This window comes from Periplaneta americana, chromosome 6 (genome assembly GCF_040183065.1).
Source record: "Periplaneta americana isolate PAMFEO1 chromosome 6, P.americana_PAMFEO1_priV1, whole genome shotgun sequence".
Taxonomy (NCBI): Eukaryota; Metazoa; Arthropoda; class Insecta; order Blattodea; family Blattidae; genus Periplaneta; species Periplaneta americana.
The window spans coordinates 126,232,445-126,245,544 of NC_091122.1; the positions used below are offsets into that span (position 1 = coordinate 126,232,445).

Here is a 13,100-nt window from a genome sequence, read left to right on the forward strand (position 1 = left end):
TTACGCAGAGGGCCCGGATTCGATTCCCGGTCGGGTTGAATTTTCTGGTTGAAGTTTTACAGGGTTTTCCCTCAACCGTAAGGCAAGTGCCAGGAAATTTGGGTCACAACATCCCTGAATATCACCAGCATCACCAAAATCATATTCACACAAAATCAGTAACATATCTACAGACGCCATCTATTTCACAACAATAGAGCCAGTCTCAACAACATTTGCCTTCGGATTTCACCCAAAACATTAACTCGCGATATGACCAAAGACGTTAGAACGAGTATAAATAACAGAAAAAAACATTTAGTGTTTTGTATGTTTGTTGTTATGGAAACGTAAGCATGTATTTCTGAATTAAAAGCTACAGTGCCATGACTTCGACTTGCGTAACAGAAACAAAAGACAGGAGACGAACAAATGACAGTGTTGGTAGTCATTGGCAACCTAACGTCCCAGATTGACGAGTGGCGTGTGTAGAGTGCCTCATTATCGACCAGAACTCCACCGTGACGCGTCATGCACTGTGCGAGGGTCCCGTTACGTCACAACAGGGCCCGCGAGCCAAATACAGCAATTAACCTTCTAATGAATTAGAAAGTTGAGCAGGCGATTTTGCTGCTCAAAATAATTAGAGTAAAAAATCCAGCGTTTCTGCTGGTGCATCATATTTTTGAATTTGTGTTCAAAATTTGTAACCAAGGACTACGTATATCTTCTCGTTAAGTATGGGAGGAGCTTGGAAATTTATTACCATGGAAGTGCAACCGTCTCTCCTTGTATTTCCTTGTTCTCCTTGTATTCCTTATTCTACTATCTTCCCCTTTTTCGTCTTGTATTTCTCTTGTTATTCCTGTATTTCCCTTGTTCTCCTTATTTTCTCTTGCTCTCCTTGTCTTCCTCTTGCTATCCTTGTATTCCGCTTGCTCTCCTTATATTCCTCTTGTACGTCTTGTACTCTTATTGTTCTTGTCTTCCCCTTTGTTCTCCTTGCATTCCCCTTGTTCTTCTTGCATTCCCCTTGTTCTCCTTCTTTTTCTCCTGGTATTTCCTTTGTGCGATAGCACCCACACATACTTCTAGGTAAAGATATGCAGCACAGCAAATCTAAGTACCTGTCGAGCTTATAGTTTTAATGTTTACAAATGAATACTTGTTGAGATAACAGCTGTGAATATTTTTCTCCAAGTGCTCTCCTTCCCCCTGATATTATGTTTATTCCAGCACTGTTTTATCACCCCACAGTTTCTGCAGAATAGCATAGGATATGATGTATGACTAAATCATTTTGTTGCTAGTAGTTCCTCATATGAAATGTACAATATGATTCTCTGCACGAAGTCAAATTGTGTACATGTGAAGAGTACAGAGGAAAAAAAAAACTATCAAAGTCACAATTCTTATCAGGATGATGTCATCACCTAATTCAGTATATTACTGCAAACTTTAATGTTTTCTCTAATCAAAACTGATAAAGGAGAATTACCACCACGGATACAGTCATCCTTTCCTACTTTTTCATTAGGAACAGAAATAAATTTTGCAGTAATATACTGAATTAGAAGATATCATCCTTAAGACAATTGTGGCTTTCATTGTTTTCCCCCCGTACTCTTCATGTGTATTATACAGTGCGTTCGTAGCTCGGCCGGACCTGACTGGCGCGTCAGCGGTAGCTACAGCGCTACTCTGGCGGCAGGAGCGCCAATCTTCACCCTGTCCAAGGCCGCGGAACGGTCCGGACGAGCTACGAACGCACTGTATAATAAACAGAATGGGTCACTTACCCCTTCCCTTTCACATTATTGCAATTCTGCTTTTCATAGCATGCTTTCATGTTTCTATTAGCTAGATTTCAACACTATATTTTATTGGATGACCAGACACTGCTAATGAAGATGCTGCTGTATGGTAGGAAACGTTTATTGAGTTATAAGCAGAGCTCAGTGTTTGGTCATATTGAACTACGAGTTTAGTGAACACATACTTAAGCTCTTCACTGTTTTGTGCAAGGACGACAAGGACCCAAGTATACTATAAATGAGATGAAGTGTTCGTTTCTAATCAACAAATTATTTCACATGTTAAGTAAAGAGCTATTGCTGGCAGTTGCTAACAGTTTGATAAACAGATAAGACAAATAGTTTTAGTACGCATATTTTTCTATTATGTACATTTCTTGTATCTGCAGGGTGACCTCGTGTGGTTCGACCCTGGCGTCGGTCATGTGCTCCCGGGGGAAGTTCTGGAGTTCCACCGAGCAGCTCAAGTACTCACCGTGCAGGCACTCATTGGGGGAAAGGTGAGTAGCAACATATATTTGTTTCAAGTCTTTCTTTACAGCCTTATTTAATTCGAGTTGTGTTGGTGGGTATACAAACAGTATTGTAATTTCACCATTAATTTGTATTCCGTACATCAATTTCGGCCCAGTACAAATGAGGGAAATTCATATCACTAATAACATCGATTGAACATAAAATTTATCTACACGTGAGATCTTACCAGACAATTTGTCCACAGACAAAACTCACTAATGCTGCTGTTATGGCCACTTATCCGAAATTTGCATTTTGAAGTCATTCAGTAATAGATTACTTAGTGCGAAAGTAGAGATTTTCACAATAAATTGTTTAGTGTAGGAGCAGAGTTCTTGACTATAAGTGACCAAAATTTAAAAGACATATTGGTCTGACAAGTTAGCATATAAATAAAAATAAGTATAAAATCCTTCAAATAACAGTCTTATTCAACCTAAAGAATGAAAGAAATAAATAACTTTAGGTCACTTATGCAATTAAAATCGTGACAAGCGCTTTCGCCAATTAGTGGCATCATCAGGTCTAAAAACATAGTGATACCACAGTCTACTATATACAGTCACGAAGCTTGAGTTTTGAGGGTGCTAGAAACAATAGACTGTGACGGTACTATTTTGCATTGCCTGTAATGAGGCGATATTAGCTATCCTAGTGGTGAGCAACTATCTAATGTTTGCATATTTACTACTTATTGAGCTTCGCGACTGTATATACTAGACTGTGGTGATACAATGAGCATAAAGACAAGAATAGTGTGGAAAAGCAGTAAGTTTTGATAAAATGCATAGTAAATGTGAATGTGAAAATGATGAGTTAAAAACAGTATTGCATGAAATAACTGTACAGACACAAAATATTGGAATAAATAATCACCTGAAAGCGAGCAAAAATTGTAGTTCAATGTTCGTTGTAAGTGATTAATAATTATACAAAGTGCAAATATTAAATGCCGTAAATCATACATTGAAAGGAAGAATTGAAGAACATCGTGATGACTGCTGCAAACTTTACCCGATTTAACTATGTTATTTCATGTATCCCTGCTGCATACAACATGTTTTAAGTCTGTATACTCGAACTTGGTAAAACAAGAACCTTAAGGTATGCGACTTGTACAATCGCGATGCTAGTTGGGTTGCGGCAAAGCCAGGCGTTCAACACGACATAACTCGTTGTATACCAGTACTCTTGATATTATGAAGCGTGCTTATGACGTTTAACATCCTTTGTACTTGTTAATGTGGAACTGAAATCTCGAAACGTGATATTAATTAAATTGGTCACATCTACGCGCAGTCCTCAAAATTTGCTGCGCGGAAAATTTGTTGCGGACGAAGAATTTGTGTGGCATGTTTTCTCAGAATATTTGGGATTTTCCAGCATGCAGAATTGGATCCATTACTAATTTATTGTTTCTGTAGTTAAAATAATATTGTCTAAACATTATATGTCAATTACATAACTTACGCATATGCAAAAGCTTTATATTTAAACAATGGCAGTATTTCTTGACCACATTTACTAATATACCGTATATATACATAATCCGGTCTGTCTCATTCTATGACGATTTTCGGATTCCTAATCTCCATATGTCACGATCTAATCAGTCTCCATCATGTAAGTTTCTATCTGACGTAGTTATTATATCTTCTATCCAAGTGTGCCTTGGTCTTCCACGTCTTCTTCTTTCTGTAGATTGCCAGTTAATATTTGTTTTGGAAGTCGAAAATAATCTGACATCATATGGACATGTTCAAACCTGGATAGCTGTTCGTACTTACGACATCTAGACAATTTTCTACCTTCATTATTTAACTTACCTTGCATTTCGAACTCTGTCTATGCGGGATATATCAGCAGATCTTCGTCAGATGTACATTTCGAGAGCTAACAGTTTCTATTTTTGCCCCTTTGTTAGTCTTCATGCCTCATACCCATATGCAGTTACACTTTTGAAGCTAGAATTTTATTATCTATTACAAAAACTGCCCCCCATTGAGGGTAGCCCTTACTGACTCGTATAACATAACATATGATATGATATGATATGATATGATATGATATGATATATGATATGATATGATATGATATGATATGATATGATATGATATGATATATGATATATGATATGATATGATATGATATGATATGATATGATATGATATGATATATGATATGATATAAGATATGATATGATATGATATCATATGATATATGATATGATATATGATATGATATGATATGATATGATATGATATGATATGATATGATATGATATGATATGATATGATATGATATATGATATGATATGATATGATACGATGATATGATATGATATGATATGTGGAGACAAAGTGGAGGACAGAAAATAGGAAAGATTGGAGAAAGCTAGTTTGCAGTGAAAGTACTGCCCTTGAGCAGAATACTATTAATTAATTAATTTCTTGGTATCATATCTTACAGATTTTTTCTATAAAATTGAATTCAGCATTACTATTACTTTCATCACTTTAGTATTTTTCCTTCAAATTTTCACGAATAATAATAATAATAATAATAATAATAATAATAATAATAATAATAATGGGTTGATGCACAATTTCGTAGCGTTTTTCTTTGATATGGTATCTGTGTCACTATAGTTCTGTTAAATGAATGAAAGTATAGAAAAACTCTATAACCTTATGCACCAATCCAATAATAATGCTGGAGTTTCGTAACAAGCTGTATTTTTACGGTAATGGGTTGTTAGCCCTTCCCAACCTCCAAGCTGGAGGACTACCCGTTATCGGGTGTCCGCAACTGCTTATTCAATATATTGGCAGCTACCCTCCACATTTGGGGGCCGTCTCCTCTATCCGCAATCTGACACTGCACGCATTGTATTCTTCACCTGACATAATTAGGGATATTAAATCTAGACATTTGAGATGGACAGAACATGTAGCACTTACGGTGAATCCAAACATGCATACAGGGTGTTAGTTGGGAGGCCAGAGGGAAAAAGATCTTTTGGAAAGCCGAGACGTAGATGGGAGGATATTAAAATATATTTGAGGGAGGTGGGATATGATGGTAGGGACTGGATTAATCTTGCTTAGGGTAGGGACCGATGGCGGGCTTCTGTGAGGGCGGCAATGAACCTCCGGGTTCTCTAAAAGCCATTTGTAAGTAATAATAATAATAATAATAATAATAATAATAATAATAATAATAGGCCTAATTGCAGTTATGTTATTTTAATAACCTCTGCAGTTTTGAAAGAGTGACCCGCTGTTACGACCCAGTTTGGTATCAGGAAGTACGGTATCGGTATTGTAGGATACACCAGACTGTCATTTGTATATGAATACCTATGCCGATTAGTACACATACGCACATGCTAGAGGGGTCACTCCCAAGGACGACCGATTAACATGAAGAATGCGTAACAGAGCTCGGTGACGTGAAAACAGTTGACGAACGGGACACGCCCTGCGTCAACTGATGCAGTAATTGTTTCCGTGGCGACCTCGACTGTTGGACGATGACCCAGTGCTCCGGGATCCTCTTCCTACTCACGACCGCGAGTGACTTCAATGCTCGATCAAGACGCAAAACCTGAACGACATATCTAATCGACGTAATTGGCAGAGGCAGGATACCGTATAAAAATGTTAGGATGACGTTGTGCTTGCTAATATGCGCGCTTTGGCAACAGATTACCGCTTCAGTAGAAAGACGGAAAAATTGGAGAAGTAAATTTGGTGATCATTAAAATACAGTACGTACGCACCAGACACGACTATAGACTATACGTTGTTAAATTAAATGTTTCTGGCGTTTTCTCATATTCCGCTGTTACAACACGAAAAATTCCGAATTTTTTTAGTCTGTTAACGACGCTCTATCAACTACTAGTTAATTTAGCGTCATTGGAATTTATGATAGCAAGATATATTTGGCGAGATGAGGCAGAGGATTCGGCATAGATTAACTGATATTCGCCTTACGATTGGGAAAAATCTCGGAAAAAACCCAACCAGGGAATCGAACTCACAGACGAGTACAACTCCGGATCAGCAGACAAGATAATAGTCAACGTCTAAAAAAGACTGCGCTTACTCCGCTCTATATCGAAACGAACGTGTCCTATATTTTCGCGTTCATTTGTTTTCCTTTGGGCGCTATTATGTTTGCGTGTTGCCTTTCTTTATTTTTCAGTGCTGTTAGGTTAAAATCGTACAAAATGTAAAATTAAATGCAAGAATGATTGTATTTCAATGTGAGATTGAAGTATGGATAGACTTAATTACTATATTTAAATATATTATATTTGAGAAAGATGGAATATCCATAAAGGAAAAGGTTGCAGAAGATTAGTACGAATGTGTGTATGATCCAGGGAACTCTGCATTATCCTAAGATCCATCTATAACCTCTCTTCGTTCAGCTAGTGATGTATAGAAAGAGAGATTCGAGTGTTCCCTCTTAAAATACAGAAAAATAACAATTACATAGAATCGTAATATAAGTAGCCGATCCACAGAAGACATACAACTGTTTCTGTGTTAATTCAAGTGGCCCATTTGTTGCAGCAGAAATGATACTAGATATAGATTTTGATAAACGAAATCCCTCCTGAAATTTTCTGTCACCTAATAATTCCTCGTAAGAATTCTCTCTTTCCACTAAAGAAACTTCACGCTCACCATCATCTGTATCCAAGTAATTCAAGTACTGTACAATAATAATCGTCTTCGAAATAATCACCTGTGAATGTGGCCGCCATTTTGTTTTAACTTTTCCTATTAATCACAGGTTATCTCCTTTAACCGCTCGAATATGGCCGGTTAAAGATTACTGTGGTTAACCTCCTATTTAAGTCCTAACCGAGATTGAGCCATAGTAAAATGCTTAACCAGGGATTCGGTGGAAATTTTAACCGGTGATTACACTAACCGACGTTGATGCACGTGAGCACAAATATTGATACAGCTATACCTTTTGTAACAGTTTGGAGATTTTCTAAAATATTGTTCTTGCATTGTAGGCCTGCAGTATTCGTATTTGTATCATGAATTTCAAATTAGAGTTTAAAGAGAAATTATTAACAGATTGTGTGCGTAGTTTTCCTGTTAGCAAAATTCATACCAGGACAGGATTTCCAAGAAAAATGCCTGGAAATGTAGCCTATCCTTTAATTGAAATTATTTATGACACCTTCAGTTACACAGTAAACCACTAGGCCTAATCTTATCATTAATATCTTCATCCTCCTCCTCCTCTTGAAGAAACAGTAAACATGGCAACAAGTGGGTCAACACGAAATGCGCGAATTTTATGATACTCCTAGCGAGATGCACAGAATGACGGTGTATTAAAAACCATGACAGTGCGTCCACGCACACGCCAAACTATTGGTTTCACGTTGTGCCGCATTCACGCGGACTCATTCTAGGTCGTTAAAAATCAAGGCTTAACGAATCGTATACCCTACGTTGCCTGACAAAAACTCTTTGTTTTGGCCTCTTCAACTACCCTGACCAGGTTATGTATTGGATTCTGAAACACCCTGTATAACGAAATAGCAAGTTACGAAAAACAGCTATTAGAAAAATGTTTCAGTCCACATTTCACTGACACCAGTGGCGTAGCGTCAATGTAAGCTAAAAAGCTCAGCTTCCCCAGTTAATAACTCCATAATAAGCCTGCAGTTTATGAACATAATTATTTATTAATTTTAATACAATTTATATGTACGCCTTAAATGTTGTGATGCGGCAGCTCAGGATGATTTGTGATGCAGCAGTAAACATGAAGCCTGCACACACCAGCTTCTAATCCCCTCCACAGACTCGTTTCTTTCACATATTCTTCACGCATCCCGCAGATTTTCCATCCCTTTCTAACTAAACTACCTTGTTCGCAAGGTTCGCAAGAAGCTAGCTTTGGCATTGGAAAGAATTTAGCTTCCGAGTTATCCCTTTCGTGAGTTGTGTTCAGTAGAAGTATTAGTGTGCACTGAGGCTGATATAATAAATAATGGGTGAAATAACAGTTCCTGACACCAATTTATGTAGTCAAAAATAATCTTCTGATAAAGATTTTAACGTTGATTTTTTTACTTGGTTATTTAACGACGCTGTATCAACTACGAGGTTATTTAGCGTCAATGGGATTGGTGATAGCAAGATGGTATTTGTCGAGATGAGGCCGAGTATTCGCCATAGATTATCTGACATTTGCCTTACGTTTGGGGAAAACCTCGGAAGAACCCTATCAGGTAATCAGCCGAAGCGGGAATCGAACCCGCGCCCGAACGCAACTCCAGATCGGCAGGCAAGCGCTTTAGCCCACAGAGCTACGCCGGTGGCTTTTAACGTTGATTGATGTAATTTTACTAACACTGTATCTATTGACCATTAATATTGTGATTTCTCTAAATATGACAGGGAGTGAGCTAATGTTAAATTATACGTACTGCATCTGTCTATTTCTTAGAGATATATGTAAACCATGAAATCATATTTTACTGTCATTTGAGGTGATGCCTTATTGGTGTTACTTATGAGGTTCCAACGAATCTTCGGACTGCTGACTTGACATCGACTACTATTTATTTTAAGACTATATTTTTGCAATACGTTTCCTCATACATGAAAGAGAACTTGAGTTAGCTTTCCCCTGCTCAAAATTTCATTCTACGCCACTGACTGACACTACTCTTTGGACATCTGTCTCGGGGCTCTCAAACTTTAAAGTGCCCGTTTTGTGAGATCGAGATCATCGATCTGTGACTTCACAGGCCATTCAATTGTAAATCACTGGTTTATAAAATGCATGTTGCTTGCATCTGACTTGCATGTTGTCGCTGTTATACGTGTGGAGCTGCAGTGTTTTTACGAATTCAAACCGAATGAACTTCGACATGGAAAACACAGCCATGCGAGCCACGAGCTGCATGCCCTCTCCGAGACACGAGACACGATCCCGCTGACACAATTTCTGCGTGATTATCATGGATTCAAGTGATCTGTGTAATAACTGTGATCATGCGAGGCAGAACTTAATGTCAGTCTTGCAAACACTAATTAAATGCGTCACTAAGAACTTTGTTGCTGTGATACATTCCAGGTCCATGAGAAGTAAGCGTAGATACAGCGCTGTGGCTTGAGGCAAGGCCAGCAATGAGACAACAGTTTCTATTGTGTTGCCCTGACCGAGTCTCCAAGTAATAACTCTAAATGTTGGTAATGGTATTATTGTGATGTACCGAAGTACGTATGATATTTCCATGCAGGAATTCTGCATTATCATATGATGAAGGATGGGTGGAGCGGAGAAAAATTCTCTCCGGCACCGGGACTCGAACCCGGGTTTTCAGCCTTATATGCTGAAGCTTTATCAACTAAGCCACACCGGATTCCAGTTCCGATGCCGGATTGAATCCTCTCATTCCGTCGGATCCCGGCCATTTAGTCACTCGTAATGAGTGCACCTCTGCACATAGAGTGTTGGACATTGTACCACTGTCACACATCTGTGACGCAATGCATGAGGGTTGGCCACTAAAGGGAAACTAAGAGGTGGAGCTTAAACTGTGAGGATTCAATCCGGCATCGGAACTGGAATCTGGTTGGCTTGATGGATAAAGCGTCAGCACGAGAGCTGAAAACCCAGGTTCGAGTTCCGGTGGCGAAGAGAAGTTTTCTCCGCTTCACCCATCCTTCATCTTCGTAATGGTAGTTTTGTTAGATCTTTTAAATGTCGCTATCTTCGAAGATTCAAAATTCCATTTTTATACTGTAATCGTCTATACTTATCCACTAGCCGCCACTGCGGTCTCACGAGGTGTCCTTTATATGCATATGTTTATTTATTTATTTATTTATTTACTTATTTATTTACTTATTTATTTATTTTATAACCTGATTATTTAACGACGCTGTATTGACTACTATGTTATTTAATGTCGATGGAATTGGTGATAGCGAGATGACATTTGGCGAGATGAGGCCAAGGACGCTCCATAGATTACCTGATATATGCCTTACGGTTGTGAGAACCTCGGAAAGAACCCAACAAGGTAATCAGCCCAAGCGTGAATCGAACCCACGCCCGAGTACAGCTCCGGATCAGCAGACAAACGCCTCTGCAGATTTAACTACGCCGGTGGCTTTATTTATTTATGTTAAAACTCAGGAAAAATTGTTTTTGTTTTCACAAAAACTTCTCTTTTTAATGTATCTGACACCGAAAGTACATAGCTTTAGATACTGTCGTTTGTCTATAGCAAATTTATTAATATTAAGTATCTATGAGTCAGTTTTTCCGAAAATAATTTGCATGAAATACTATATAACAACTTTAGAAAAAAATAATGGTTCTTCTTAAAATCAAATCCAAAATATCTATACAGTCAAATTGAAATGTAATGAATTTCCTTCGTGATTAGTTTGAATTACGTAAAATAAAATGTTAACGGAATCGGTACAGTTGTAATCAAAATAATAATGGCTTCTTGTGAGAATTTTATATATGCTGTATCATCCGATACTTAATTGTTTTTAACATCTGATGATGTCGCATAGGCGAAAACGTTCATACATGTCTTTTAGTAATGTGTATTAGCAAATACTAATTTGCAATAAAATGATATATCGTATGATTGAAAATTTTAAATAAATTTTATAATCTTGTAATCGATTTTTCTGAAAACCAAAATGAAATGTGAAATAATTACATTTAATTTATTTAATACACATAACCTACAAACATCCAAACCCGTACAATCACCCAGACATGAACTACCCAGACACGCAAACCCCCATTTCATTTGGTTGATCAAAGTCCATGACCATTAACGGGAGCTATTGGAGCAATAGTAACAATAACAGGTATAATTAAATGATTTCACCAATATAATCAAGAATTATTAATGATATTCCACGTAATTATAGAGATTTTACGCATCCCTGCTATATTTTTCTTTAATATATTATTTAACAATGCTGTATCAACCACAAGGTAGTATTTTGTCGAGGTGACACCAAAAATTCGCCATAATTATTACCCGACATTCGCCTCGCGGTTGAGGAACACTACCGAAAAATCCAAACAGACAATCAGTCCGAGTGGTATACGAATTCACTATTGGATCACGAGTCCGGCTTGTTATCTCTGAGCTATGCTTGTGGCGAAATTTGATTTAACACTCTGTATATAGACATTGCGATTTACAGTCATATGTAGAAGTGGTGGTGGCCTGTATAAACACACGAATTGAGGGCACTGTGGCTGCATGTCTGTCCGTCAGTTTTTATATGAAATTAATACAAACGTGATTTATTACGATATTGATTATAATGCGCTTCCAGTCACGATACGTTTCGTTTCTCACGGCAAGACGTGAATGGCACTCATTTCCATGGCAACCATCATGCAGCAGCGTGTACTAAAACATGTGAAGGCATTTTGTCTTCAGTAGAGAAGATTTTGATAGGCTATGAATTATTGTTATTTTAATGGCTTAGGAATCAATTTCGATATGAACTACAAGTATGGTCTGTGAACTTCGATTGTTAAGGGGAGCGGTTAGTGATGCATGTGCGATTAAAGAATTGTTATGTTATGTTTTATTTAACTACGCTCGCAACTGCAGAGTTTATATCAGCGTCGCCGGATGTGCCGGAATTTTGTCCCGCAAGATCTTTTACATGCCACTAAATCTACTGACATGAGCCTGTCGCATTTAAGCACACTTAATGCCATCGACCTGGCCCGGGATCGAACCCGCAACCTTGGGCATAGAAGGCCAGCGCTATACCAACTCGCCAACCAGGTCGGCGATTAAAGAATTTCTGTACAAAAGTTCAGTTCAATATTTATATGTACGTGTATTTATTTACACTGCAAGTGGGCAAGCACCCGGTGGCAGTGGTATACACAATATAAACAATACACAATAAAATGACAATACAATTATACACAATAATTACAATTAATTAATATGCTTTTAATGTTCAGAGTGGAATAAAAATTTCCATGGTTATACAATAAGTAATTCTGAATTCAGTGGTATAAAAGACAACTAATTAGTTTCTTATCCAAGTGGGGAAAAAAGGCCCTAACTGATCACCTGTTTTCCCACTTTGTTAAATGTACCTCAATCTTCGGGTGCACATTACTTATTTCCTTTTGAGTTCATTTTGAAAGTTCCATTAAGTCAAGTAATAAATTCAAAATGCATAAGAATATCTCGTAAGTTTTACTGTTTATCCATCTCTATATGAGTAATTTCTATCTTCTAATCAAGTCAGAGGTTCGATCTCAGGGATCGACTATCCCGAACAAAAGGTGGGAATGATAACCATTGCACCATTGTGCTCAGTGATCAGGATTTTTTAAATTTAAACCAGGAAGAAAGCAATGCTGAATTATTTAGAATTGTAGATTGGACTTTTTCCATTACCGGTAATGGATAAAGTAATAGAAGGGTTCAGAACCATAGTGGGACAAGCGCCATTTACTAAAACCGTGGAAAACAAGGATTAAAATGAAGTTATTACCATAATTCAATGGAAACATATAGCAAGTAATATAAAGTATACACATTAAAACTAAATGATATGTCAAACTTCATTAAACTATGGTATTCACTTAATTTTAACCCTTGATTTCTCCGTTTTTAATAAATGGCGCTTGGCCCACTATGGCTCTGAACCCTTCAATTAGCAACGTTTCGAAGATTGAATCTATCTTGGTATTTAGGTGATCAACTAATACGGACATTACCCTTTCATC

The 13,100-nt window shown here is 37.5% G+C and overlaps 1 protein-coding gene across 3 annotated transcripts in view; it reads left to right on the forward strand.

The window, feature by feature from the left end:
* Nucleotides 1–13,100, forward strand: part of Myo10A (Myosin 10A) — a 696,078-nt gene that overhangs the window by 261,953 nt on the left and 421,025 nt on the right. For all 3 annotated transcript variants that reach the window (XM_069828898.1, XM_069828899.1, XM_069828900.1), the window contains exon 4: nucleotides 2,183–2,293. In XM_069828898.1, the coding sequence (XP_069684999.1) occupies nucleotides 2,183–2,293 (111 nt within the window). The remainder of the gene's footprint in view (nucleotides 1–2,182; nucleotides 2,294–13,100) is intronic.